At 39.2% G+C, this 25,788-nt stretch overlaps 1 protein-coding gene across 1 annotated transcript; it reads left to right on the forward strand.

Moving 5' to 3' along the window:
- The first annotated feature begins 2,187 nt into the window (after window positions 1–2,187).
- Window positions 2,188–22,869, forward strand: NAF1 (nuclear assembly factor 1 ribonucleoprotein). Its single transcript, XM_088057114.1, has 8 exons — window positions 2,188–3,314; window positions 4,945–5,077; window positions 6,917–7,010; window positions 10,418–10,500; window positions 11,426–11,586; window positions 15,163–15,214; window positions 19,549–19,654; window positions 22,157–22,869. The coding sequence occupies exons 1-8, from the start codon at window positions 2,194–2,196 to the stop codon at window positions 22,585–22,587; spliced, it is 2,181 nt and encodes a 726-aa protein (XP_087913240.1). The 5' UTR covers window positions 2,188–2,193; the 3' UTR covers window positions 22,588–22,869.
- Window positions 22,870–25,788: the final 2,919 nt, after the last annotated feature.

The raw sequence follows: 25,788 nt of genomic DNA on the forward strand, positions 1-25,788 counted from the left end.
TAAAATACTTTAAAAAGCAGGAAAGACATAGTTCATAAGACAGCTGAAGTATTTTACTTACATAAATGCAATATATAGAGATCTGAGAATCTCTTTACATTTATAAAAGATGTGTGCTTAGCAAACAAAATTAATTTTCATTCAACTATTTTCATCCTACATAATGGCATTAATTAATTATAATAATTAATTATTATTATTTTACCATTTATTAGGAAAGGTTTTGGCTAATACAAGGTCTTTGTCTCCTTTGGGGAAATTATTCCCTTCCAGTCACACTGTTCAATGTTTTCACATGAACCCACACATCTTGCATTACAGTCTATTTTAGATACATCTGACAAAATAAATGAATAAATTAAAAAAAAACCACAAAAAAAACCCAGACTAATAATAAACTGTCCTTGCTTAGTTTTAAATGAAACCTGGTTTTGCAGATTGGATTTTAGCAGGATTCTGCCTCTATTCATTGTTTAATTGGATATATATTTAATTTCTGTCACTTCCTTAGGGATTAAAATATATTTGTCAATGAGATCCAATAGAAACCGTTTTTGTAGTTGCTATTGTTTTATAGTTGTTCAATATTTAATCTCCAAGCAATTGACAACTAATTGTTGTTGACATTTAATTGCATGATTTTCTAAAGATCTCTTTTGTTAAAGAGCTTGCAGTACAGGTCAGTAATGTTCAGAACACGCTTCCCAGGTACTCATCTTAGGATCCCAATGAAGGTAGAGACGATTCCTACCCTAGGTGTTTTGAGTAATTGTACAGTCAGAGTTTACTGCTGCTGTTTACACATACAGCCTATACAGGCTCCTTGCTTATGACAGTGCAAAACTATCAAATGCCCATAATGTACCTGTTCTGTTTGGCCTATACATAATTGTAGACAAGTGAATAAAGTATTGATGAATTAAACTATATACAAATTCGGGCATGTATGACTTTCCTACTAAATAAAATTCTGCTGGTTGCATCTGCTGCGTCATACTGGAGAGTGGAACTATCAGGAAATTAATCTTCTTCTTTCAGATGCTCCCTTCAGCCCGCGTGGAGCACTAGTGAAGCACTCTTGTGTCAGTGGGTTCAGTCTAGCCTGGATGTTCTGGACAAGAATAAAATGTTTTGGGTGCCATTTGAGCTGTGGGGCACAGAGTTCTCGCAGAGCTGGAGGGGAAGGTTATTACATGGAAAACATATCATTCTCTGATCTCATCAGATGCTGAAGTACCAGACCTCTCTGGCACTTCCAGCATTATCACATGCAGCTTTTTCAAGTATTTATCTATTTTTCTCTATCCTCCTCAGGCCTATACTCCATTGCCTGGTAAGGAAGACCATTTGGAATCCTGTCCAAGACAGTGTGACGTGGTCAGGGACACATAGCATTGGCCCAGGAGCAGCTGGAGGCTGGGTTAAAGGGACTTGTCACCCTAACAGTGACCTCCGACACCGAGTCTTTGGCACATCATTGCGTTAAAGAGAAAACACAGTGCTTTTCCTGCTATGTTACCCTCGTGAGGAAAAGCTTTATCTGTGTGACACCAATCACACAGAGGGTGGTCAGGATGAGCTGGAGTCTGTTCTCTCCTACGGGCCAGGGACACCACACATAACCAGATCCCGGGATGCCGAGAGTGCTTCCCCCACACCACCGAGCTGCGTCTGACAGACACCACAGAAGTCCTCAACCTCCAAAACCCTAAGTATATATGATGAACCCAGAACATAAATAAACATTTCTGTTTTGGAGAGCTTGGTATTATTATACAGTCATTATCATTATGGGGTCACTACGCCAGAGTACTACAAATTAGTATCAGTGTAGTAATTTGATATTATACAGCCTTTTCTTTTTATTATTTTTAATTTTAATTACATGATTCTGCGTGCTGTCAGCACATTTATAAAACAGAAAAACTAATCTCTCCCAGCAGGTCCTCAGTAACAGCAGCCGTGAGCTTTAGATTTGTGTTCCAAGCAGGCAGCACAGACACCGAGCCCGGGTGCGAGGTTTATACCACCTGAAGCTGCCGGGGCGCTGTGCGCGCCCCTCACCCTCCACGGCCGGGCCCTCCCCCGCCACGGCGCCTCCCGCCGCCTTTCGGCGCACGCGCCCGGGGGCGGCTCGGGGCGACCGGAAGTGGCGCGTGCAGGGGGCGGGGCCGGGGGTCGCGTGGCGCGGGAATGGAGGCGCAAGAGGAGGTGGTGAGGCTACTACAGAACCTGGCCGTGGAGCCGGGGGGCCAGCGGGCGGCCGAGCGGGAGAACGTGCCGGACGGACAGCGGGCGGCCGAGCACGAGAAGCTCGTCATGCCGGACAGGCAGCTGGTGGCCGAGCGGGAGAACGTGCCGGACGGACAGCGGGCGGCCGAGCGGGAGAACGTGCCGGACGGACAGCGGGCGGCCGAGCGGGAGACCGTGCCGGACGGACAGCGGGCGGCCGAGCGGGAGAACGTGCCGGACGGACAGCGGGCGGCCGAGCGGGAGAACGTGCCGGACGGACAGCGGGCGGCCGAGCACGAGAAGCTCGTCATGCCGGACAGGCAGCTGGTGGCCGAGGAGGAGGAGGTGCTGGACGGGAGGCTGGTGGCTGAACAGGAGGATGAGCACGAGAAGCTCGTCATGCCGGACGGGCAGCTGGAGGCCGAGCAGGAGAAGGTGCTGGACGGGCAGCTGGAGGCCGAGCAGGAGAAGGTGCTGGACGGGCGGCTGGAGGCCGAGCAGGAGAAGGTGCTGGACGGGCGGCTGGAGGCCGAGCAGGAGAATGTACCGGAGGGGCAGCTGGAGGCCGAGCAGGAGAAGGTGCTGGACGGGCAGCTGGAGGCCGAGCAGGAGAAGGTGCTGGACGGGCGGCTGGAGGCCGAGCAGGAGAAGGTGCTGGACGGGCGGCTGGAGGCCGAGCAGGAGAAGGTGCTGGACGGGCGGCTGGAGGCCGAGCAGGAGAAGGTGCTGGACGGGCGGCTGGAGGCCGAGCAGGAGAATGTACCGGAGGGGCGGCTGGAGGCGGAGCAGGAGAAGGTGCTGGACGGGCGGCTGGTGGCCGAGCAGGAGAAGGTGCTGGACGGGCAGCTGGAGGCCGAGCAGGAGAAGGTGCTGGACGGGCAGCTGGTGGCCGAGCAGGAGGCCGAGCAGGAGAAGGTGCTGGACGGGCAGCTGGTGGCCGAGCAGGAGAAGGTGCCGGGCCCTACGGAGAGCGGTGGGGAAGCCCAGGTTCCTCTGTCCCCAGCCGTGGGACCGCGCCGCTCGCCGCCGCCCGCTTGGCCCGGCCCGATCGCTGCCGCCCTGCCCTCGTCGGACTCGGACAGGTGGGTTTAGCCCCGGCGCTCCCCCCGGGTCGCCCCTTGGTCACCGGGGTCTCGGGCCGCTGGCGCTGTGGCTGAGCGGCCGAGAGCCCGGTGTGCCTGGCCGCCGCCTCCTCCCGCACCGGTGTTTCACCCTCTGGAGCTTGCTCCTTCCCGTCAAAGGTGTAATTTTCAGTTACATTTTGCCAGGAGTCTGTTAAATTAGGTCTCCATAGCGGTGCCTGTAGGGATGTAGGATTTAACGAAAGCATGAGTTTGGTGGTTGCGGCCTGGAGAGCGTGTTGGGCCACCCCACCGGTTTGACTGGTCCTCACACAATGCACTTGCAGCTCTTGGGGCAGGACACCCGCGTTATTACTGCTGAAAAACCTGAGTGTAGGATATTGGTATCTCAGTGAAAAAACCTTATTCTCAACCTTTTTTTTTTTTTTTAGTAAAAGGTTCCGTCTTTTACTTGCGGCATCTGTGCTTTGATGCTCAGTATAGTTGGTGACAGGTAACTGGTTAAATGTGGGCTCTGTTGCGGTATTAGAAGTCTGCACACTTTGGTTGTTGCAGTAAGTCTTGTGTTTTCTTCTCTGGCTGGTGCAGCAAGATGGCCATGTGCTCCTCCTGACTAGAGGAGACCAAAATAAAACTTAAGAATCTCCTCTTAAAGATACAAAGCTTCGTTAATGGATAACTGATTAAAGTTTGACTTCAGAAGTACTTTCCTTGGTTCAGAGTTTTCCATGATTATCATGAAGTCATGGAGAGTGAAATTCCTGACTTCCAGGGGCTTCCCCTGTGTCTAGTGTTTTTTACTTCAAAAATCTGTTGTGTTGATGAATCCTAAAGATGAAATTTTAATAACTTCAACTAACTTGTCTGTCTTGTATGTATCTCAGTCTTCGTTTTGTTTTGTTTAACTCCCTCCACTGGTTGGCCTTTTAGTCTTGATTTTTTTTTTTTTTCTTTCTGCTATGTTGATGTTGTTCCAAGAAGTCCATGTTTGACTTTATCAAACAGTTCATTTGGAGAGGTGCTCTTAATTCTTGTCCTTACAATGAACATTTGTTGGAATAATCAAAGGAGCAATAGAAAGCCATCCATTTACTTAGGAAGGAGATTGTGTGATATTACAAGAATCTAGAAAGGAGTGTTTGGGTTTTTGTTTTTTTTTGTTTTTTTCTTCAGGAAAGAAAGGCTATTTTGCATAAGTTTGCTTATCTCAGTGTATTTCTTGTGTAAGGTTTGTATTGTGGTTTTTCAGTTACTAGGATCAGTTGCTCCACATTTTTTTCTTCCACCAGCCCTTGAAGGATTTGACCTTAGCTAAAGTGAACATGTTAATATGAGTAGGGACTGGTTCCTTACTTCACTTCACTTGAACATGACGGTAAATATCTCTTACAAGTGTTAGTGAGAAATATTGAGTTACTCTGTGAGAATATTTACTGGGGGATTTGGACAGGAAATAAATTATGGAACTAATCACTTTTATTTACAAAAATTAGAATTTTTTATCCTTCATTGTGTAAGATGCATTGCTTGGAATAAGTATTTTCTTAACTTTCACTCAGTGTTGGGATTTTACAGGAACAGTGACTGAGAAGGCAGTATTGTAACTCCCATGTTTTGTTTTTTTATTCAGTGATACAGATTCAGATAGTTCATCAACTACACTCTCCTCGTCATCTTCAGCAGTATCAGAAGAAGATGATCATCTAAATGAGAAGGATAATAGAACACCCTGTATTAGGACAAAGGATGAGTTGCCTATTGATGTAAGTACAATGTGGTATTTTTAAAACCCTTTCCTACTAACCCAGCTAAAAATTTATATTTTAACTCAGTCCTCCTGTGTCAAGATGGGGCTAGAATCAGAACAGTAAAAGAGAAGCTCCAAGGCTGAGCTAGACACAGTTTAGTAGGTAAAGCAAAAGCCACCTGCAGAAGCAAAGCAAACCCAGAAATTAATTTATCACTTTCCATGGGCAGGCAGGTGTTCTGCCATTCCCAGGAAAGCTGGGCTCCATCATGTGTAACCATTGCTTGGGCATGCAAACACCATCATTCCAAATGTCCCTCGTTCTCCTTTTTCACCCAGCTTTGTATGCTGAGCATGATGTTACCTGGTATGGAATGTTCCTTTGGTCCGTGCAGGTCACCTGTTCTGGGTGTGCCCCTCCCAACTCCTTTTGCATCTCCTCACTGATGGGGTGGCATGAGAGGCAGAAAAGGCCTTGGCTCTGTGTAAGCCCCACTCAGCAATAATAAAAACATCTCTGTTATCAGTAGTGTTTCCAGCACAGATCCAAAATGCAACCTCATAACAGCCACTCTGAAGAAAATTGACTTTTCTGCAGTGAAACCCACCCCAGTTAATAAAATAGAAGGTTATGTTTTTCAGGTATACGTATTAAAGAGTGTTAGTGAAAATGTTTTAGAAACCTCTTGCTTTGAAGCAAGGATTGACACATACTGTGTCTAGTGTGGCAGAAGGTGCCATTTTAAGATACAGGCTCAGAATTTTACCTTCCTGCTGGTCTTTGGCCTTTGAATTGCTCTTACAAAAGTGACTTAGTTAAGTCTTAGCAGTGAACTTGATTTAATATTGGAAAAATCACTGGCCGGTAGAAAGATGTGGTGTTTTTACCTGAATTCGGGTTTGCATTTAATGGTATAACATTTGGGAAAGTCTTGACCTTTTTGATCTTTGTGTTGGTCTCTAAGCCTTTGCCAAACACTTTTGTTAGACTGAAGATTATCAGGTGATGTGTTGATAAACCAGGATAAGATTCTTCTGTTTGTGTGGGATTTTATTTCTAGTTGTGGCCTTTAAAAGTACAGTTCAGTGCTGAGATTTGAACTCTCAGAATTCACAGGGTGTTGAATTTGAAGATGATGCTTATTCTAGTTGCCTTGTGTTTAATAAAGTCTTTACTGAATTCCCAGCAGCATAGTATATACATGGAAATCTCAGTTTATGAGTAAATTTGAGGTAGATGATAAACTTGATAATCAGTCTTTGATAGTAGATTCTGAGCCTTATATTTGAGGAAAAAAGCCTAATTTGAATATTGTATTGTACTCATTTTTATATCTGAAGTTTGGCTTTTTGAGTTTTTTCTGATCTCTAGTTGTCCTCTTGTACCAAATGCAACCTTCAGCTAATAAAAATTTTCTTTGTATAAGTTGTTGCAATGTTTACATCTTCTGTAATGATCCAAGTCATGATATAAATGGACACTCCATTTTGTTAAATCAGATGATACACATCCGGTGTGTTTTATGTTCTATTACCTCTTGCTGTGTATATTTTTCTTCTAGCATGCATGGAATGTTATTGCAAATGGTCTTATTTTTTGATTTCTGATTAATTACTGAGTTGTGATGGAAATATGTAGAATAGTGTCTCTTTAGGAGAGATGTCCTCAAAAGTGGTGGTCTCCCAAGATGAGTTCATTTAAGATGATTCTGAAAGGCAAATGAAACCAGATTTTTAAAAAATCAAAACTTAAAAATGCCAAGGGATTTTTCCAAACTGTCAAATTTCTGCAGTGACAAAGTGGTAAGTGCCTTTGTGTGATATTATATTCTAAACATTGACTTGATGTTTGCAGAAATTGCCTCCTGTTGAAGACTTATCAGTAATTCTTCCAGATGATGTTGAACTGAAGCTCTTTGGGACAGTTTCCAGCATCGTTGAGCAGCTAGGTAGGCAAGATACATTTGCATTGTTTTCAATTACTATAATTTCTGTGTATCTCTGCATGAATTGTGTTCTTAGCAGTTCCTTCAAAGTATCAGTCCTGCAGCATCGTGTTTCTGGGAGTAACAGGGTGCTGAATTGGAATTTGAACTAACAGATGACATTTGTGTTGAATGTGTTCCTTTATTTGTGTTATGCATGTATTTTCTAACTTCCGTGTTTAATTAAACATTAATTAAAACCCTTTTTTACTCCTACTGTGTATTATAGTTTTTATATTGATGCTGGCTGCAGTTATTGTATTTTAAGTATTTTAAGAAAATCTTCCACTTGTAAGTGCTATTTTTGAATAATCCCTGAATATATAAGATCTGTATAATTAAAAGCACAGATGCCGTACAATGCAGTCCTGAGTGCTTGCTTGTTAATATATGAGGACAGGAAAAAGTGTTTCTTCAACAGTGCAAGTTCATTTATTTTTTTATATCTTTATTCCTTCCATTTCTGGCACTGTGAGCAAATGAAAGTTGCCCATGTCAGCAGTCAGAGGATGCTGTGACTAACATGATTTATAGGTGGAGGGTAAGCTTAATGGGATTGAGATATAGAATGGATGTAAGCTTAACTGCAGGCATAGAGGTTGAGGGATCTTTTTGGATCTATGTGGGACCTTCAGTATTTGATAAGTGAAATCAAAGTTTTGCTGAAGCTCATGTTACTAAAATATCCACAGTATGGTTGTATTTAAGCTATTTCAAGTGTTCCATTCTGCTTGATATGCATTCCAGGCAATTTGTTTATGAAAATTAGAACTTAAGTTCAATTTTGAAGTTAAAGCATTTATATTGAATGTAGTACAAAATAAAGTAAATATTTTTTTCTATTAATTTTGCTTTTTTAAAAGACTTCAGGTAATACAGGCAATTCCTCTACATTATTTTATTGGGGTGAGATTTAATTTCATTCATTTGCAGGAATCAGGGTTGAGGGTGTGGAAGGTAGTAATCTAGTTCTTTACTGCTTTGCCCTTTCTTGCTTATTGATAATAATGGGGTCTTCAAGAAGGCTGCCTTCAGCTAAAATGGTAGTTATTTTAAAACAAGTTTTAAAAAAAAAGCTAAATCATATCTGCTGTTATTCTTATTTTTGGTTTAAAATATAAAGGTATAAACAAAACTGTTTTAAAGACTGTAGTTTTGAAAACCATCCTTAATTCTAATCCTCACTGGTGAGTATAATCTTTTCAAATACCACTTTACTGGTAGGTGGATTCTTCAGGCTGCGTCCTACTTTATGTAATGTACATGTATAAGGTGTTCAATTAGATTTGTTGCTTAAAGTTAAACACAAGCTAATAATCATAATGAAATAAAACTGCATGAATGGCATAAACCCCCAGGACATCTGTGATTATTTTTTTGCTTTTACTACCTTGCTTTATGACTTCTCCTTCTCCACATTTTAGTTTCTTTTGAAAAGTTTCTTTCAGTTCTTCTGAAAACAGGCCTCAATTTCAGTTGACTTGTGGCTGTATTAGGCACCTAACTGGGGATTGTTTTTTTATTTTTAAGCAAATTGATACCTCTGTACGCCAGTTTACATCTCGTCTGAGGGGAGTTGATTCCTCATTTGGAAGCCACAAATACTATTCTGACACAGCAATCAGTATTCTTTTTCTGTCCCTTTGATGTTCCTCAGAATTTCTGCTGTTCTCTGTAGCAAGCTTCTAACTTCATCCCTCTGCAGTGAGTGAGTGATACTTAAAAGTGGATATTTCATCCTGTGAGGTAAATTTGAGGCCAGAACAGTGTAGGTTCATGCTTGCTGTGCAGTAGCTAAAATTAAAATGTCAGTACTTTCTGTGAAGTTCTTCTCAGTGTATCAGAATTTAACTTTTGCTGTGTTTTGCTTCAAGGTACTTAAAGAGAAGAGAAAAAAATCACTGTGTGGGTTGGGGCCTGGAAAGTAAACAGCTTTGGTGTATATGAGAAACTTTCCCTGGGGCTGTACTTTGTGCCTGCAAGAGCAGAAGCTGGTAATTTAGTCTGCATTGGGGTAGGGGAAGCTCTAAGTCAAATAGGCTGGAGGTGTAATATTTCTCCTAACTTTCATGGGACTGGTGCATTGTACATTCTCAGAATATATTTTCCTTAGCCTACTGCAGGCTGGGGGCTACATGTGGTGAATCAAGTTGAGAACATTATCTGAGAGTTTTTTATGTGTTGTTTTTTGTAAGGTTTTTTTTTGTTCAGATGTTTGGGGGTTTTTGTATTTTTTTTTTTTTTGCTAAGGTATATTTCTCATGAGGTTTAAACAAATTGTGTACTTTCACTGTATATTTTATCTTAAAGGTAGGCAGAAAAGAAATTGATTTCAAAAATTCTCTTGAAATTCAGTGAACTCTTAAGCCTGTAGAATTGTCATACCTTTGTTTGGCATGTTAAGGTTTTTGCAGATTGCAGTAGTAGCAGTAATGTTTAGTTTGGTGACATGTTGATTACTGAAAGTCCTTTTATGTAAGTTTAGCAGTGATGATCTTGAGCTTTTGTTGGAGTATGAATGACACTATGTACTTGAATGACTTTATTTGCTGATGGAAGGCATTGAGAATGCTTAATTGAGCATTCTGTTGTTTTACAGGTAGAGAAGTTTAATCATCATTAGGCCCAAATGTGTCGCTTATTAGGAACGGCAAAAAGAGCAACACAGACTCTCTTAGGAGTCGATCAGGAGAATTTCTCTCGGTTTATTACCTCAGGTCTTTTTTATAGACCGATACGTGAAAAGTACAGAAAAGAAACTCTTATTGGTTAGTAAACTAACACATCACCATCATTGGTCAGTGGGGTACAACACCCCTTGACCTTCTCTTGCAAGAAAACGAGGAACAGACAAACAGCACCTGCAAGGCTGTTTTCTGTCTCTGAGGACTGTTTTAATTCCTCCCCATGATTTCCCAGGCCACTGTCTCAGGCAAGACTGAGAAAGCTATGTGGCCTGCAATTTCCACAGGCACCGTGCTCTCTGTTTCACAGTTGGCATCCATACAAATGTGAGATTTCTATGGCATTAAGTTGCAAAATGTATAAGAGATTGTGTATATGCATATATAAATGCCATCAGTTGCTACTGTGACTGAACTGCCAGGCAGCTTTTGTGTTCTGGTGTGATTCTTAGGCCTCTCTCTCATTACCCCAGAGAACAATAACTTTGTAAGCAATGTAAATATTAGCATTCATATATTATTGGAGAGGGGGTGTGTGATTCTAAGTACTTTTATATAGGTGCAAGAATACTTGGTTGCAGCTCTGCAAACTTAAGTAGACAAGTACTGGTGTGCTTTAAGTTTTACTGCAATTAAGTACATGCTGTTGAAACAAAATTCTAATTTATTCTTTTCTTTCCATTTTAGTAATAATTGAATCACTGAGGGGCCTACCTCCAGTAAATGAGGAAAGCATAATTTTTAAAGAAGATCGGCAAGTAGCAGGAAAGGTGTGTGTAAAATAAAAACTTGTTACTCTGGTATAAAATTGGAAGTATTCTTTAGCACTCCTGAAAGTAGAGTTGAAGTTGACTAAATGAAAGATAATGTTTCCTTGATAGATAGTTTTTCTTTGCCTTTGACTCTTGCTATATTCATCTGGTTTTTAATTGCAAGTGTTCCTATTAATTGCATCCTTACAGAATTACAATATCTGGTGTGTTTCTAGTGTTTGATGAGAGTGCTTGTGGAGAGGAAGAGATTGCTTTCAGACGTATGGTGTTTTGGAGCAATAGGCTGTGTACTCTTTTACTGCTAGATAGAGGAAGTGGTTAGAGTGAAATATTATGAAAAATGGGGTATGTTTTCTTCTGTGCTGTTCTGATTTAAGGCCAGTGAGGAATGTTTGCGCTGAGAGGGTTGTTGCATTGAATTTTTTGTAGAAGGGAAGCCATCATCCGCAATGGTAACTACTGAAATATCTTTGAATGCTAGATGTTTTACAGAATAAACGTAGCCTGAATTGTGTATGTTCTGTAAAACATGGAAAAATTCTCTGCTTTCCATGAAACTGGGGAACAAGTGGTAACTGCTATGAAGACATCTCGTTAAGATGAACTTCGAGGAAAAAATGATCAGGAGATTGTTCTAAGTGTTACGAGACTTGAAAGCATAACAGACACAGTAAAATAGAGATTTGACAAAAGGAAGGATTATGAAGCATGTGAGAACTTACTTTTCCATATAACAACAAACAGTAGTTGGAGAAATATACTGTCAAACAAAATTTGGTAATAAAACTAAAGTGTGAAAGGAACTTTTGATGCTGCATTTTGAAAATATGTCTGAATTCTTAAATATCATTGTCTACAATGAAATTAGCCTCTAATAATTTACTTGCAGTGTATTTAAACATTTTAATTTTATTCCTTTCAGATATTTGAGATCTTTGGTCCTGTTTCACATCCTTTTTATGTGATGAGATTTAACAGCTCTGAGCATATCAAAGAGAGAGGTATTAATGTGCAAGATAGCATGTATTTTGCTCCATCAGTTAAGGACTTCACCCAGTATATATTTGCAGAGAAACTAAAACAGTGAGTCTGATTTATTTTCTAATCTGGTTATAATTGTTTTTTTATATAGCTAAAAATGTTGGATTTAAGTTGAGTCTTCAGTGAGAAATTATAGTACTAAGCTTAACACTAAACTTCATATTTCCTTTAGATAGTCTCAACTATGTTGTAATAATAAGACCCTGTACTATTTTGCCTTGGAGAACAGTAAAAAGTAACTGTAAACTGCGAGCTTTTAAAGTGCCGTAATTACTAAAGTTTAGCTTCTTATTCTGCTTAATATACTAAGCTTGCTTGCTTTTTGTGCTGCTAACTAAAATACCACATCCAAAAAAGTTCATTGATACTCCACGCCCTCTGGCACTCATATACACGAGTATAAAAAAAACAGTTTTTCAAGCTGAACTTTCCAGATTTTGTTGTTCTTTAGATTCTTGTATAGTTTCAGAACTGATAATAAACTTGTTTGCATTCTGAACAAGTTTGTATTAATTTACTATTTTTATTTCATATTACAAGGCTGGAATTGAAATGTAATTATCAATAAATCTATATACACAGTTGTAGGATGACAATTCTAGATAAAAATTACCCTCTAAATTTGCAAGAGGAGAGGGATTTGAGTGACAGTGCTAGTATGATGTTCAGAAACTTCTCAGTAGTGTTTGTGTATCCCAGTCTGAGGAAAGTAGCATGCATAAATAAGTAGTACTTGATACCATTTAGAGGGAAATCTACTCAAAGACACAGACTAAGAAATAAAACGTAATAAATGACAGCTGGATACTAATGTTCTAATTATTGATGAGCAATCATCTGAAATAACTATAGGTTAGATATCTTTTGTTATACAAGTGACTTAGTTTCTGTTTATTAGGGTTAGTTCTCAGGAGTTGCTTAATTGTCTGCATTCATTACAGCTGTGCCACTATTCATACTGAATAGTTCTTTTCTTTAGTCAAAAGTGTAGTTAGACCTGCAGGAGTCCTTTTTTTATTATTTCTTTTTAACTTCCTCATTTCTGTGCAAGCAACAAGCATATTTTCTTCCCTTCAGTAAGGACCAAAATAGATCACTTGCTTGCTCTGCTGCTTGTTTGTTTTTCTGCAGCATTCTGATGCCAGCTGGTCTTTGATTTACGCTATTAAACTTTGTTGCTTAGCGCAGTAAGTGCACAGACTTTAATCATCTGCTTGTTGCATCAATAGCCGTGTGCTGTACTCAGCATCTGAGATGGGAGACTTGTGTTTTACTTTGTTTCATGCTTTGGAAATAGTTTGGGGAACCATTTTTCATTTGGTAGTACTTCACTATCATAGGTGGTAAAAAACTGAGACCTAGGCAAGATACTTCAGGCTTGCATGGCTTACTAGCACAGCTGAACGTGCTTCAGACATTGCTCCTTGTCTCAATTACGATGAGTAGTGTGACTTAAGTTATAGCATATTGAAACAATATTTTATTTCTGGGTCTTGTCAGTACAGTTTCCTAAGCTTGTGTGAGGCATTTGGTGCTATCAGTTGAAGCGGCTTTTTCAGTAAATACGTTTTGTTAAAAATGGATTTAGAATTTTTGATTTCTGACTTACGCTGTAATGCTACATGAAGAAACCTTAATGCTATAAGAATGTGAAGGTTAGTAGAAAAGTCAAGCTTTGGTCAGTGATCCACTAGAAGACTTTTGGATGTTAGTAGATGGCAAATTTAATAACCAATAATTTTTATTTTCTGCATTTTTTTTAGTTTGACTGTGTGCAGACCAGATTGTAGAGTATTACAGGGTTAAAGTTTTAAAACTGCTGTTCAAAACTGTGATGTTCTTTGAAAATGAAAGGAATCAAGATTAAGATCTGGAAGAAACACTGAGTTTAAAGCTTTTTCTGAAATCTGAAATGCAATCTGCTTACATTGTACAAAGTTGCAGTGCTATGAATAAGCCTTACACTTTATAGAAAAATAAGTGAAAGTGTAGTGCAAAACTTTCTGAATGCAAAGTAATTTGTTGCTAAAGATAGGCTTGTGTTGTATTGCCTGAAACCCGGTTCTAAAAAAGCTCATGTATTTTCATGATTCCTCTGAATTACCTTTTGTTAGACTTAAAGATCTTGCAGTATGACTTCACAAATCAAAGAATTACTATATTGTTCTTTGCAGAAGATATTAAATATTTGGGAGCACGAAAAGCAGTTTTTGTTTGCTGAAATGAGGAAGGCTGCTTTGGGAGAGGGAGATAAGCTGCTGACCTTGAAAGATTTAAAGTTTGCAGTCAGTGATGTTACATATTGCTGAATGACCACAGGTCTTAGCGGTTCTTGTGTGCTCTGGTATTTCTGGCAGGCATATGTTGCTGCAGAATAACAAGATGAAGGGAAGAAACAGTTCAGTTCATAATTATAAAAGAAAGCTTTCTGCAGCTGAGAAATTACTTGTATATAGTCCTTATCGTATGTTGCTCCTTGTAATGTTTTCTTCTAATTAAGCTTTAAAATGTCTTCTTTGCCTTCCTCTTTCCCTCATAATCTCAAAAGGACACGTAGAAGTTGAACTTCAGTTTTATGGTTAGGGATTGAGGCACTGTGTACCTCCAGATGACTTACCAGTGCTCTTATGGGTGTGACTAATGACCTCTGAAGTCCAGGTTTTGTAGTTTTTTTGTAGTTAGTGCTATTTGATTCTTGCTGCCTTGTTGAATACATGAAAGACCCTTGGTTATTAGAGTACCAACTGAAGGCATTTCACACTGACATACTGATGTTTTTTAACTCTGTGGTTCCATTTTACAAGTAAGAATTTTCAGTATTGCACTGTTTTATACACTTTTTTTACATAGATAAGGCTTGTACCTTGATGTTTCAGACCAAAACACATAAAATTTGAGAGCAGCCTGAAAAAACCTTCAACAGACTACTGGCAGTGTAATTTAAATCTATTTCACAAATTCTTTGCTAATCAGAGAAATTACTTGATTTTTAGTGAAGGACTTCACAGTGAAGTAAATAAATTAGACTAATCCAAATTTATTTTGGTGCTTGTCAGGCAAGAAAATTGAGGTTTTGCTTCTTTAAATGTCTTTTGCCTAGCAATTTAATTTTATATTTACAACAAAATAAAAGGTGAAACCTAGTCATCTAACACTGTCTCAATAAGATTGTAAGCCAAGCACTGAGGTCTTAGGATTCTGAATTTACTTTGCTGTAGTTATACTGAAAGCCTGTGCCCTACTGAATGAGTTCATTGTTCTTTTTAACTGAAGATACATGTCTGAAACCAAAAGAATAAGAATGCTTGTGATTGTAGTCAACAGCATAAGAAAGTTGCAGTGAACTACCTCAGTTCAGGTTCAAATCAATTAAGGATCAAAAGGATTCGTTTTGAGAATATTGTCCAAAACTTAGTATTAAACTAGATTTTTCAAGTGTAGTGAAGCCCTGAATTGATCTTTACGTTACTGTTTGCTTTTGAACAATATTAAAAACCAAGTAACTCTTTGAAAAGAGGAAGCTCCTGTTCTAGGAGACCTGATAACTTATGAAAAGTGATAGCTTTCCTTTATCTGGATTGTCTAATTTGTGTTTTTGTTGTTTGTTTTTTCTTTTAGGGAAAAAGGTTCAGATGCATCTTGGAAGAATGACCAAGAACCACCACCTGAAGTAACTATTGGGTTTTTTTTTGTTTATTGTTTTTGATTACACAAGTCATTTGTGGAAAAAATTCTCTGCAGAGCAACTAATTAGCAAGATATATTTTTATGGAGACAAGAGTAGAATGTACCTTTTCATTGAAGGAGAGGATCATGCTTTTCTTGGAGAGGTCTCGTAGTGAGTGTAGACAGTACTACCTGTCTCTCTGCTTGCTTTTTGCAGTAAACAAGATGTGTATCTTCAGTTCCTCTACTCCTTCAAGAACGTATTTGACAACCTGAGTGTTTAACTTTGGGTTGCAGTGCTTTTACCTTCCCTAATAATTCTGCTTCTGTGAGGGAATTTTTGTCCCTGTCATTCTTTCACTACAGCTTTGTTTTCAGTTGACCACAAGCAATTGTTTGTTTTTAAAGCCTTACTAGTACTCTGCAAACTTACTACTTGGACATTTAAGCTGTCTGCTCTTCAGAATTACCTTGACATCTCTGTTGCATCCTTTGAATGTCTTAGTAAGCTTTCTTTACAGTTTGCTGTTATAAAACAGTAGTTCCATGAGAGGAGACTGGCTTCTTCCGCAAAAAAAGGCTGACATGCAGAGTCATATAGACTTAGGAGCTCCCTGTGACCATTGACATCATTTGCTATAGGATCTGTAAATACTTCTTCAGTGACTTTCTCTTAGTGGTCTTTAACTCCACTTCAGCTATGCATTTTGTGAGTATTCAGTAAGAATCACAAGGCTTGTCATTTTATTGAGGTGTTTTCATGAGATTTGTTTTACATCACAACAGTTGAGTCACTTTTCCTTGCCATTCCTACTTTAAACATATCTTATCCAAAGTAGCTGAAACTACTACAAGCCTTATGTCTAGCATATTATTCTAAAGAGATCTGTGTGCTTGTTTCCAATCTTCCAAATGCTTGCCTTTTTAGCATAATTCTATGCTATGCAATATATGCTTCTCACTCTGTAATTTGGTAGGAAAGGTGTATTTTGTGGGGCTTGGGGGTTTTTGTTTTTGGGGTGGTGGTGTTTGGTTTTGTTTCTCCAGTGTTCTGACTGATTTTTAGGATGGAATAGACTGTTGCAGTTGGAAGAAACCTACAGCAGTCAGGGCTGGCAAGTTCAGGGCTGACACTGAAGCATAAGCTGAAGCATGTTGTGAAAAGCATTGTCCAAATGTCTCTGAAATACTGACAGGCTCAGGGTGTCAGCCACCTCTTGAAGAATTCTCTTCCAGTGTTTGACCACCATCTCAGTAAAGAAATTCTTTATTTTCAGTCTGAACCTCCCTGGTACAGTTTTGGACCTTCCTACTCATCCTATTACTGCATACCAGGTAGAAGAGGTCATCACCTCTCCCTCCCCTTTGTCAGGAAACTATAGAGAGCAGTGAGGTTGTCTCAGCCTCCTTTCCACCAGATGAGGCAAGTCCAGAGTCCTTGTGTGCTTTTCACAGGACATGCCTTCCAGTGCTTCACCAGCTTTGTTTCTCTCCTCTGCATGCAGCATAGCCAAGGACTTTGGTGCTCTTGACATGTAGGGCCCAGAACTTCACAGAGCACTCAGGGCGAGGCCCCGCAAGGCTGAATGCAGCGGGACAGTCACCTCTGTTGGTTGTCTGCTCGTGCTGTGCTTGATGCACCCCAGGATGGGGTTTTGTCCTCTGGGTCCCAGGGCAGCCCCTGCTGACCCACACTGAGCTGCTGCTGACCAGCACCCCTGGATTTGTCTCAGCAGAGCTGCTCTCCAGCCAGTTGCTCAGTTTAGACTTGAGCCTGGTGTTACTTCATCCTAGGTGTGCAGCATTTGGACTCAGTAGATTTCATCCCATTAATCATTATTCGGGCTCTCAAACTGTCTAGATCCTTCTGGAAGGCTTCCTGTCCCTCAAGAGAGTCGATGGCAGTTTGGTATCATCAGCAGACTTGCTCTTGGTGCTTTTGCATGCTGCATCCAGATCATTGATAAATACATTGAACAGAACTGTCCCTGGAACTGAGCCCTGAAGAACTACACCCTTCAGGCAGTTCTTCACCCATTGCACCATGAACCTGCCCATCCCGCTGTTGGACAGCTTGTACAGAAGGATGCTATTAGAGACATTGTTAAATTTTGCATTCACAGTCCTTATCCCAGGATGGTTATTCTGGCTTGAAGGAGAGATGTTGTGACATGATCTTTTCTGTGCTCAAAGATAGGTCCTGTAATGGTGTATCAGTCTCTCAACTTGGAATGTTGCTTTTTCTACTGTAGTGAGTGAGGATGATGCATTTTGAAATACTGATTTTGTTTCCTGTAAATGAAACTGAGCTGTGTGGTGCTAACTTCTCTCAAAGAATTCTTGTCTGTCAGTTCTGGCTGTAAATTGCCTTCCTTTCTTGTAGACATAATCTCACAGAGAATCATAATTTGAGAATTAGAAATGTTGTATAAGAATTGGACTGTAGGTATGTTATCCATAGAGCATTGAAAAACTTAGAGACTTCTGACTAGTCTTAACTTGCTTTAATTGAGCAATTTTCTCGTGATGATGGTACCAAATGGGCTTATTGGCTAATTGTGAGCTCTTCTGTTTTTTAGTCATGTTTTAAAAGCTGTTCAGGAGATAAGCTAGATATGTAATTTCAGTTTGTAGGAACCCATGAAATTTTATTGGCCAAGTACAGGCAGTCAAATCTGCAGATACCGATTCATTGCCTTTTCCAAAGATTTTTTACTTAAATATTTTTCTTCATTTAAATTTGCTGTACCTCACTAAAGAAAGGAACAAAGGAAGCTTGAAAAAAGTCAGTGGTGACACGAGTGTGCAGTCTTCTGACTGTGTGATCTGTCTGTGTGCTCTGTTTTGGAAAAAAACACATCTAACATCTTGTAATCCTCAATTAGAATAATCTTTGGTTATTTCTAGCAGTTAGATTTTATACCATACTATCCCAAGCTGTGACAGTTGATGAGCTGATAGAAAGTAGTTTTTGCTGTGAAGGTAATAGCTGTTTACAGGGGTGCAGATTAAATTTTATGCTACTGATGCTTGAAATTGTCTCTTACAGCCAGACGCTTTACAAGACCTCAGATTGCAGCTGATTTCTGGGCAGCCCCTATAGTAAACTGTGTGCAGTTGTTGGAGTCACTTCTTTTTGATGTGTGAGGCTTCATTTTTGTACTAATTAATCCATGGTAGGCCTTTCTACTTGCTGCTTTTAGTTATATGGTAAGCATTCCTTTTTTGGCAGGCTCTTAACTAGCCTGGCTTATTTGTAGAGCCACTAATATATCTCTTCTAGCTTTGTTCTTGGGGTCAGAGGATGACAAAGTGTGATCTGTATGCTGCAAGGCTAGCAGCAGCAGATAACTGCAGTTTTTCTGTGGGGTGACTTCTATGGGATGTTACATGGAAATTAGGTAGCGGTAAAAGGTACGTATTGCTGTTCATTATTTCTGCACTAGTGGAGTATGGTGTACTGGAGTTCTTAGAAAAATCAGGAGTTAGTGAAAGATTTTACTTCATGGTAAACATCATCTTGCTGTAGTTCTTACGGCTTTTTTGAGTACATCATCCAGTTATGTAGTAGAAGAAATAGTTGTATTCAGAATTAAGTTTTATGAGGTTTCTTAAGCGCTGTTTTTTGGTGCAGTGTTTTTGAGATCCATTCTTTGTGTATTTGATAGAGAGATAAAAGTAAGCAGCAAAGCTCCTACTTCCAGATTTGGGAAGGGAAGGGTGGGAACAAATCCTGCCACTTTGAAGTCATAAGAGTGAGGTGTTTTTCAGGCAACTAATTAACGCTGACAGATTTCTTCCCTGTTCCTGATAACTTATCCTCTCTCATGTAAGTTAGGATTTGGAAGGTAGCAAAACCTTGTGTAGCAAGAAGAAAACGTTGCAGGGACGTTGGATCTGTTGTAAATGACAACATTCCTGAAAACTGAAAATGTCTTTGGAGTAACACTGCTATTACAAATTCAACAGAAAGTGTTATTAGATATACTACAGAAAATTCCAGTTTAGTGACAATATTGGAGATTTTTTAATGTAGTTTTAATATTGAATTATGTATTGGTTGCCAAGTTAATTATTTTTCATTTTAAAAATTCATTTTTTAATGCATTTAATCTGCAGTTGCTCTTTGAAAGCTTTTTCTTGGCAGTAACCAGCCACCTCCTTTTCTTTTCTTACTAACATCTAGGCTATAAAACATTTGTGGTCGGCACTGGAATGTTGCTCTTTTCAGGAAAATTAGAAAGGATACTGAGTCATGCATCAATTGTGTTATGATAAATTTTTGGAGTGTTAACTTTTTTCTTGTGCTGAAATCCAGCTGATTTTTGTTTAAACCAGGTTTTGGAGTTCAGTGATGATGAGAAAGAAAAGGAGGCAAAACAGAAGAAAAAGAAGCCTCACAGTCAAGGAAGGAAGAAAGTCAGATCAGAAACCCTTCCATCAAGTGAGTGAATGCTATGTCAATGCTTTTGTGTGTTAATCTAAGTTTGTAATGCCCTTTTATAATTATCTTAGTAATTGAGTTTTCATACAGTTAATAGTAATTCTGTACTTTCCAAATTTGTTTGAATTTGTGGCTACATTCTGTATTTATTATTTTAGAAGAAAAACAAAGTTGTATTCTCTTGAAATGGAAACCCTGTGGAAGTGGCACAGCAGCAGAGCAGTTGTCAGAGGAGAGTCAAAGGCTCTTAGAACAGTGTTGGGTGACACACATTGAGGATTCTGAACAGATGCCACCATTTGGATGGAGTTCAGCTAAAGCCTTTGAGTGCTGGGAGAAGACAGAGGAAGGCCATATGCAATTTTTGGAAACCCACTTCTTTGGCAATCAAGGGAGGAGAGACAGGTCTTAGATGGAGAATTTATTCCTCTGTCTAAAAGGAAGCTTTTCCTCATCCATGACATACAAATACTCTTCTAAATAACTCTAAATGGTGTAGCCTGCTGAGAACCTCTCTGTTTACCTAATGCAGCCATTAGATGAACGAAGCAGTATATAGATTTTCTTAATATGAATAACTTTCTTTACTCTCCTTTCTTCTGCTGTTGTTGTATCTCCTCCAGGTGCATGCTTGCAGCTGTGCTCTCTTTACCATAACCAAATTTTCTCTTCTCTCGTGCCTCTTTACTGACAAATCTTTGATTTTTGATTGTGATTTTGGTTGAATAATTCATACTGCATCCCTCGTTTTCTGTTCTCACTGGTCTGCTTTGGCCGCATGCTTTTTATACCTCTCCCTTTAAATATGACTCATCCCTTACCCTCTTCTGCTGCTTACTTAGCAGATTGCTTCAGCTATCTGCAGCATGGTGCTTCCCCCACCAAATTTCTCAGACTCCCATGAGTTTGCTGCTCTTCCTTTGTAAAGCTGATAGACATTGTGCCCTGCTGAAACCCTTTTCTCTTGATCTGTGGGAGATCAATAGCTGTCCTTTAATATTTCTTGTACAGTACAGTCCTCCCTTATATCAGTCAAATAAAGCCATGGTCTTTCTTGACTGGCTTTTTCCCTGTGGTTTTGACAGGTTTTTTTTCCCTTACGAGATGGCTCTGAATTGTGCTGTACTTTCTCTTCATTAATGATGGTTATTTTCTCCTGGTTTCTGTTAATCTAGCATATGTGTGTTTTCCACCACATCCTTTTCCTGCCAGCTTATTGCAGGCCTGCCTTTGCCTACGGCTTCCTGAAGCTGTTACTGAATTATGTTCCATAACTGAGAACACAACAGGAGAAACTGCTGCACTCTGTCAAGGCAGATAGATTTTGATTTGCTGTGTTTTTTTTTATTGTAAATAACATGGCACAAATTGGTGTGCAGTTTTGGTTGTAGAATTCAACAGCAATGATATGTTACAAATAGAGGCACAAGGTTGTTCTCAGATGAAGGTTTAGACAATTTTAATATGCTCATGTATTGTTACAGTATTTGAAAGAATGAACAAAAATACTCAGTACTTTACTTCAGTGCTTGCAAGGGGCTTGGTTGTACCAAAGGAATCTTAACTCTTAATCCCCCATGAAAATGAGTAGGAATTCTGGCATCCAACTACCTTTCCAGACTTAAAAACGTTTTCAGCTTTGAAAAGCTATGGAGTCTAATGCCAAGGATGAGATTCACACAGGTTTTTAAATTTCAGTGATTTTATGTGTTGTTATATTCCTGAATACCTTGTTGCTCCTGGCCATAAAATCCTTCTGATGGTTTAAGTTCTGCAGCTTTTTGAATCTCTTAACAGCTCTTTGGAGCATCTTCAGCATTTTAGTACTTTTCGTTTTATAGTTCTCATCCCATTAAAACTCCTATGATATTTATATAAAGGGGCAGTATATTTGCTGTGAACATTAAATATGTGCTTAGAGTGAGCTGTACAGGGAAAAATTTGTCTTTGAAAGATGAATGCTGAAAGTGAATTGGCTAGAGGTACAGATTGTCCTTTTTCTGATAGAGTAAGTTAATTTTATTAATTTGAGCTTGAATAATTTCTTGTGTCCTGTGTCTATGCTGTTATACCAATTTGGAACTGAAGGCTGGATACCCCTTCAGTGTAATGCTGTGTTGATTTATCTTTAGTTTAAAAAAGTGTTGTTTTTAATCTTGTTTCAAAAGCTTCCAAAATACAGATAATACACAAAATTCGTGTGTTCCTGACACATTTAGACAAATGGAAAGTCTGTAGGGAAAGAAGATGAAATTTCTTTTTTAAAGACTAAATTTGCAACTCTCAGGATCATCCTTTTTATATTACTCCAATCAATCAGGATTAGTTACTAAACAGTAGATTTGCTGGTATTATTCTATTCTTCATGTACTACTTGCCAGTATTATTTCTTGATAAGATTAGTTTTCAAATTTCTTTGACTTCACCTTGAAAGATTCGTGAAGACTAAACTTGATCTTTCCAAAATAATATTACAGCTATGTGTATGTGGGGTTTTTTTAGGTGAGAATAAAGAATTTCATCAGTCAGTGCAACAGCCTGCTTCAAGTTACGCAAGAGGATACCATGGCAGAGGGTTCTTCAGGGATCTGTTTCCTCCTCCATCAGGCCCTCGAGGGTTTTTCAGGCCCCAAGTAAGACCACCACAGCTGTACTCTACAGACAGGAGGATATACCAGGAATCACCAGTGTTTCCACCACCTTACAGAAAAGAATATCCAATGACGCAACAGTATGCCTTTCCTCCTCCAGATTTTGGTTATGTCAGTGATGGGTATCAATTCCACCCTCCACCTTCAAACATGAATATGATGTGGACAGGCCCAAACATGTACAATTCATCCTACTCATTTCTGTCACTGCCGCCACCACCACCGCCGCCGCCGCCGCCACCTCCTCCAGACTGCCACCCTCCTCAGTTCAGGCCTTACTAAAATTCCATATGTGTCCATGTAGAGCCCTGCAGTTTACAGGGAGAAAGAACTGCCTGCCAGGACTGCATTCCTTTATTCTGGAGATGGTTTCTTTTACTGCAGCAGTAGAACAAATGCAGAGTTTTGTGCTTTGTGGGACATCTGCAGAAAATTATTTTTTTCTGTATGTTACCTGTTTCCAAAAAGAAATTTATATGATAAAAGTAACTGAATATTAAGTAATGGTTTATTTTTATAGTATCTGCTACTTAAAGATGATAAATAAAAGCCTTTTGGACACTGGTATGTAGTGGTGGAAATCTATTTTGTAATAAATGTGAGAGTACTGTTAAGTAGCAAAGAGCGTAATTTCACATAGACAATATTTTGATATTTTTAGAGTGGTGGTATATTGCTGTGCTAAAACATTTTTCTCAATTTCTGCAAATTTTGAAACCTACATGGGACCTGAAAATCTGTCCTCTATATTTTGAGCTAGGTTTTCCACTATATATAAGGCATAAACCACTATCCAGCTTTCAATACTTTAGTAATTCCATATTAGCTAAAAGACTAATAATAATAATACTGGTTTTGTGTGCACTTGTCTGATTTCTAGGCTTTGGGCTGTGGTTGGTCAAATGTAAGTATTTTCTAGTAGAGGAAATAGAGGAAATAAGAGTATTTCCTAGTAGTTGAAAATATCTCTACTTCTGACTCCTGTTGATCTGTTTTCACATTCAGCCTGGAAAGGTGCAGTAAGCTCTGTCACTTCTGTAATATTTTTAGTTATTCCCCCTTTTTGGGGCACTTCTTCATGGACTGCTTGGAAGAGAAAACTTAAGGCATGGGATGGAGGGGAGAGACTTTTGAGGAAAAGAGGCTTTTAGGGAAAGATTTGCTATGATTTTTCATGGGGCTTAGATTTACAAATAGAAGTGTGAATGTGGTAAACTATGGGACTGTATAAATACTGTGACTGATAATATGGGAAATGAAAAATGTAATTGCACATGTGACAACATTCCTCTTAAATTTATAAACAAAAGCGGTACTTTTGCTGGCCTTTAATTTAGACAAGAGTCAGCAGCAGGAAGGGGTGAACTCATCTTGAAGGTGAACAGCAAAAGGACAAAAAGATTTTTTACAGGAAAATTCTGACAAGTGGTGTGGGAATCAGGGGAGCCCCTGCTGCCTTAGATTGCTTGGAGAGATGGTGGAATCTCCAGTCTTTGAGCGATTCAGAATTTGACTGAACAGTGGCCTGTGGGATGTCATGTCCAAGTTAGCCTTTCTCTGAGTGGAGAGGTGGACCAGCTGGTCTGTGAAATCCATTGAAGCCCAAACCATGCTTTTCATTACTGTCATTGTTCTGGAGTTTTGTCTTCTCACCAGAGGCTTTTTTTGTCTCTAGATGCTAGGAGGCATGAATAGCCTAGCCTGAATTACTGTTTTTTGGGAAGCCTAGCTTTTCATTTATGCTATTGTGATCTTTTATTGTACCTCAGATTTTTCATAAACAAAATAATGATGCTGTTCTAAAAGTTGGACTTGCTGCAGAAGATAATGAGTGCTTCCATTTCACTCGATGTAAGATGAACTGAAGAATTGTTCCTTTATTTGTTGTTTGGAAACTAATGCTAATGAGAGTCTTGGTTGCTGTCATTTTTTCTTTTGGGAGTAAAGCATTTTGTATTGTATAATTTATTTTGAGAATGTTACCAAGAAATAACTACTCAATTTTTTTTTTTTAATACAACAGAAAAAAACCCTGAGAATTATTTTTAACCAATGTTCTCTAAAGTAGGGATTTTTTGCCTTAGAAGAGACCTTTTTAATAATGCAAGGCATTCATGTCAGGATGCATATGGGTGACGTGCAGATGAAAATAAGAAATAAGCAGGTTTTTTTGTAGGTTATATTTAGGTGTTTCCAGGTTCCATTTTCTATTTCTTTGCAGCTCAAAGGTATAGACAGTTATTCTTGTCTAGTGAATTTAGTGATGCACATAATCTGATTTAAAGGATTGATGAATCTGCACAAAACAGCTGGTAATAAATTTGTTACGGTGACAGGTGAGAAAAAATGAAAAACACAGCCAGTGATGACAGAGCTTTTACAGAACAGTTTACCTGTCAGGGCAAATACATAATTTTGGAAAGCATGAGTAATGATCTTTATCTCAATCACTGTAAGGCTTACTCAGAGTTACTGAACATGGGGTAGCCTTCAAATGCCATAAATGAAATCTGTTGGAACTATGGAAGAATAATATTGTCAATTTTTCTGTGAATCTGATGCTCTGCATTTTTTAGGCAATGTTTTGCAAAAATGCTTTATTAGAATTCGGTGTTTGGCTGCTGAGCTTTGAAATAGATGGAAATTGTGGATCACAGAGTGGTTTGGATTGGAAGGAGTGTTAATGACCATCTGGGTCCAGCCCATCTGCAGTGGGCAGGGACACCTTCCAATAGATGAGAGCCCCATCCAGTCTGATCTTGCTTAGTGCAAAGTGCTTGCTATTTATTAGCAGCAAGCCAGCCAGTGATACAGAGGGACAGGAGTGAGCAACTGTCACATACTGCAGCTTTGAACTTGGGCACAGAATCTTCTGACTTTTTCTGTGCCCACCTGAGCAGTTGAGAGTACATGGGCGGAAAATAACTTGTTCCACAAAATGCTGAAACTACTATAGAAGTAATTATAGTTATGAAGTGTCTAAGTTTGCATATATTAGGTCTCAAAGACTATTGTTTGCATTCTAAGTGGGAAGATTTCACTCTCTGAGTTTGCTGTGGAAAGTAGGAAACAAAAATCTAGGAACTTTTAATCATCAAGAATGAAACTGCTGCTTGATACCAAAATTAGTTGTTATGAAGGTCTGTCGTTTTGGAACAAGTGGTACAATTAATATTTTCTTTAAAGAGAAGAAGAACATTACCTTTATCTGTTTAATACTGTTTTCTCATTTTTTTTTAATACATACGTTAGGTGGTCTCAAATCTGTTTTGTGAGAATAGCATGTGAGACCTGTAAAAAAAAAAGTACTTTCTTCACCATAGACCCAAGAAAAGAGAGTATATTTTGTGAGATTCCTTTATGTGAATGTTTAACCTCAGGGAGGCTTTCAATTTGCAATTGAAAATTATTCCTGGACTATAAAGACTTGTTAAATCTGTCTGCTGGATCTTCACACTCTCGATTCCACCTTTCCTGGGCTGT

The sequence above is a fragment of the Pseudopodoces humilis genome, chromosome 6 (assembly GCF_049639895.1).
Source record: "Pseudopodoces humilis isolate 2021_Gansu_Grassland_sample_001 chromosome 6, ASM4963989v1, whole genome shotgun sequence".
In the NCBI taxonomy this organism is placed as follows: Eukaryota; Metazoa; Chordata; class Aves; order Passeriformes; family Paridae; genus Pseudopodoces; species Pseudopodoces humilis.

Coding starts and splice junctions, on each gene's coding strand:
- NAF1 (XM_088057114.1), top strand. CDS start 2,194: ATGGAGGCGCAAGAGGAGGTGGTGAGGCTACTACAGAACCTGGCCGTG. Junction 10,501..11,425: donor ATCGGCAAGTAGCAGGAAAG/GTGTGTGTAAAA, acceptor TATTCCTTTCAG/ATATTTGAGATCTTTGGTCC. Junction 15,215..19,548: donor ACCAAGAACCACCACCTGAA/GTAACTATTGGG, acceptor TGTTTAAACCAG/GTTTTGGAGTTCAGTGATGA.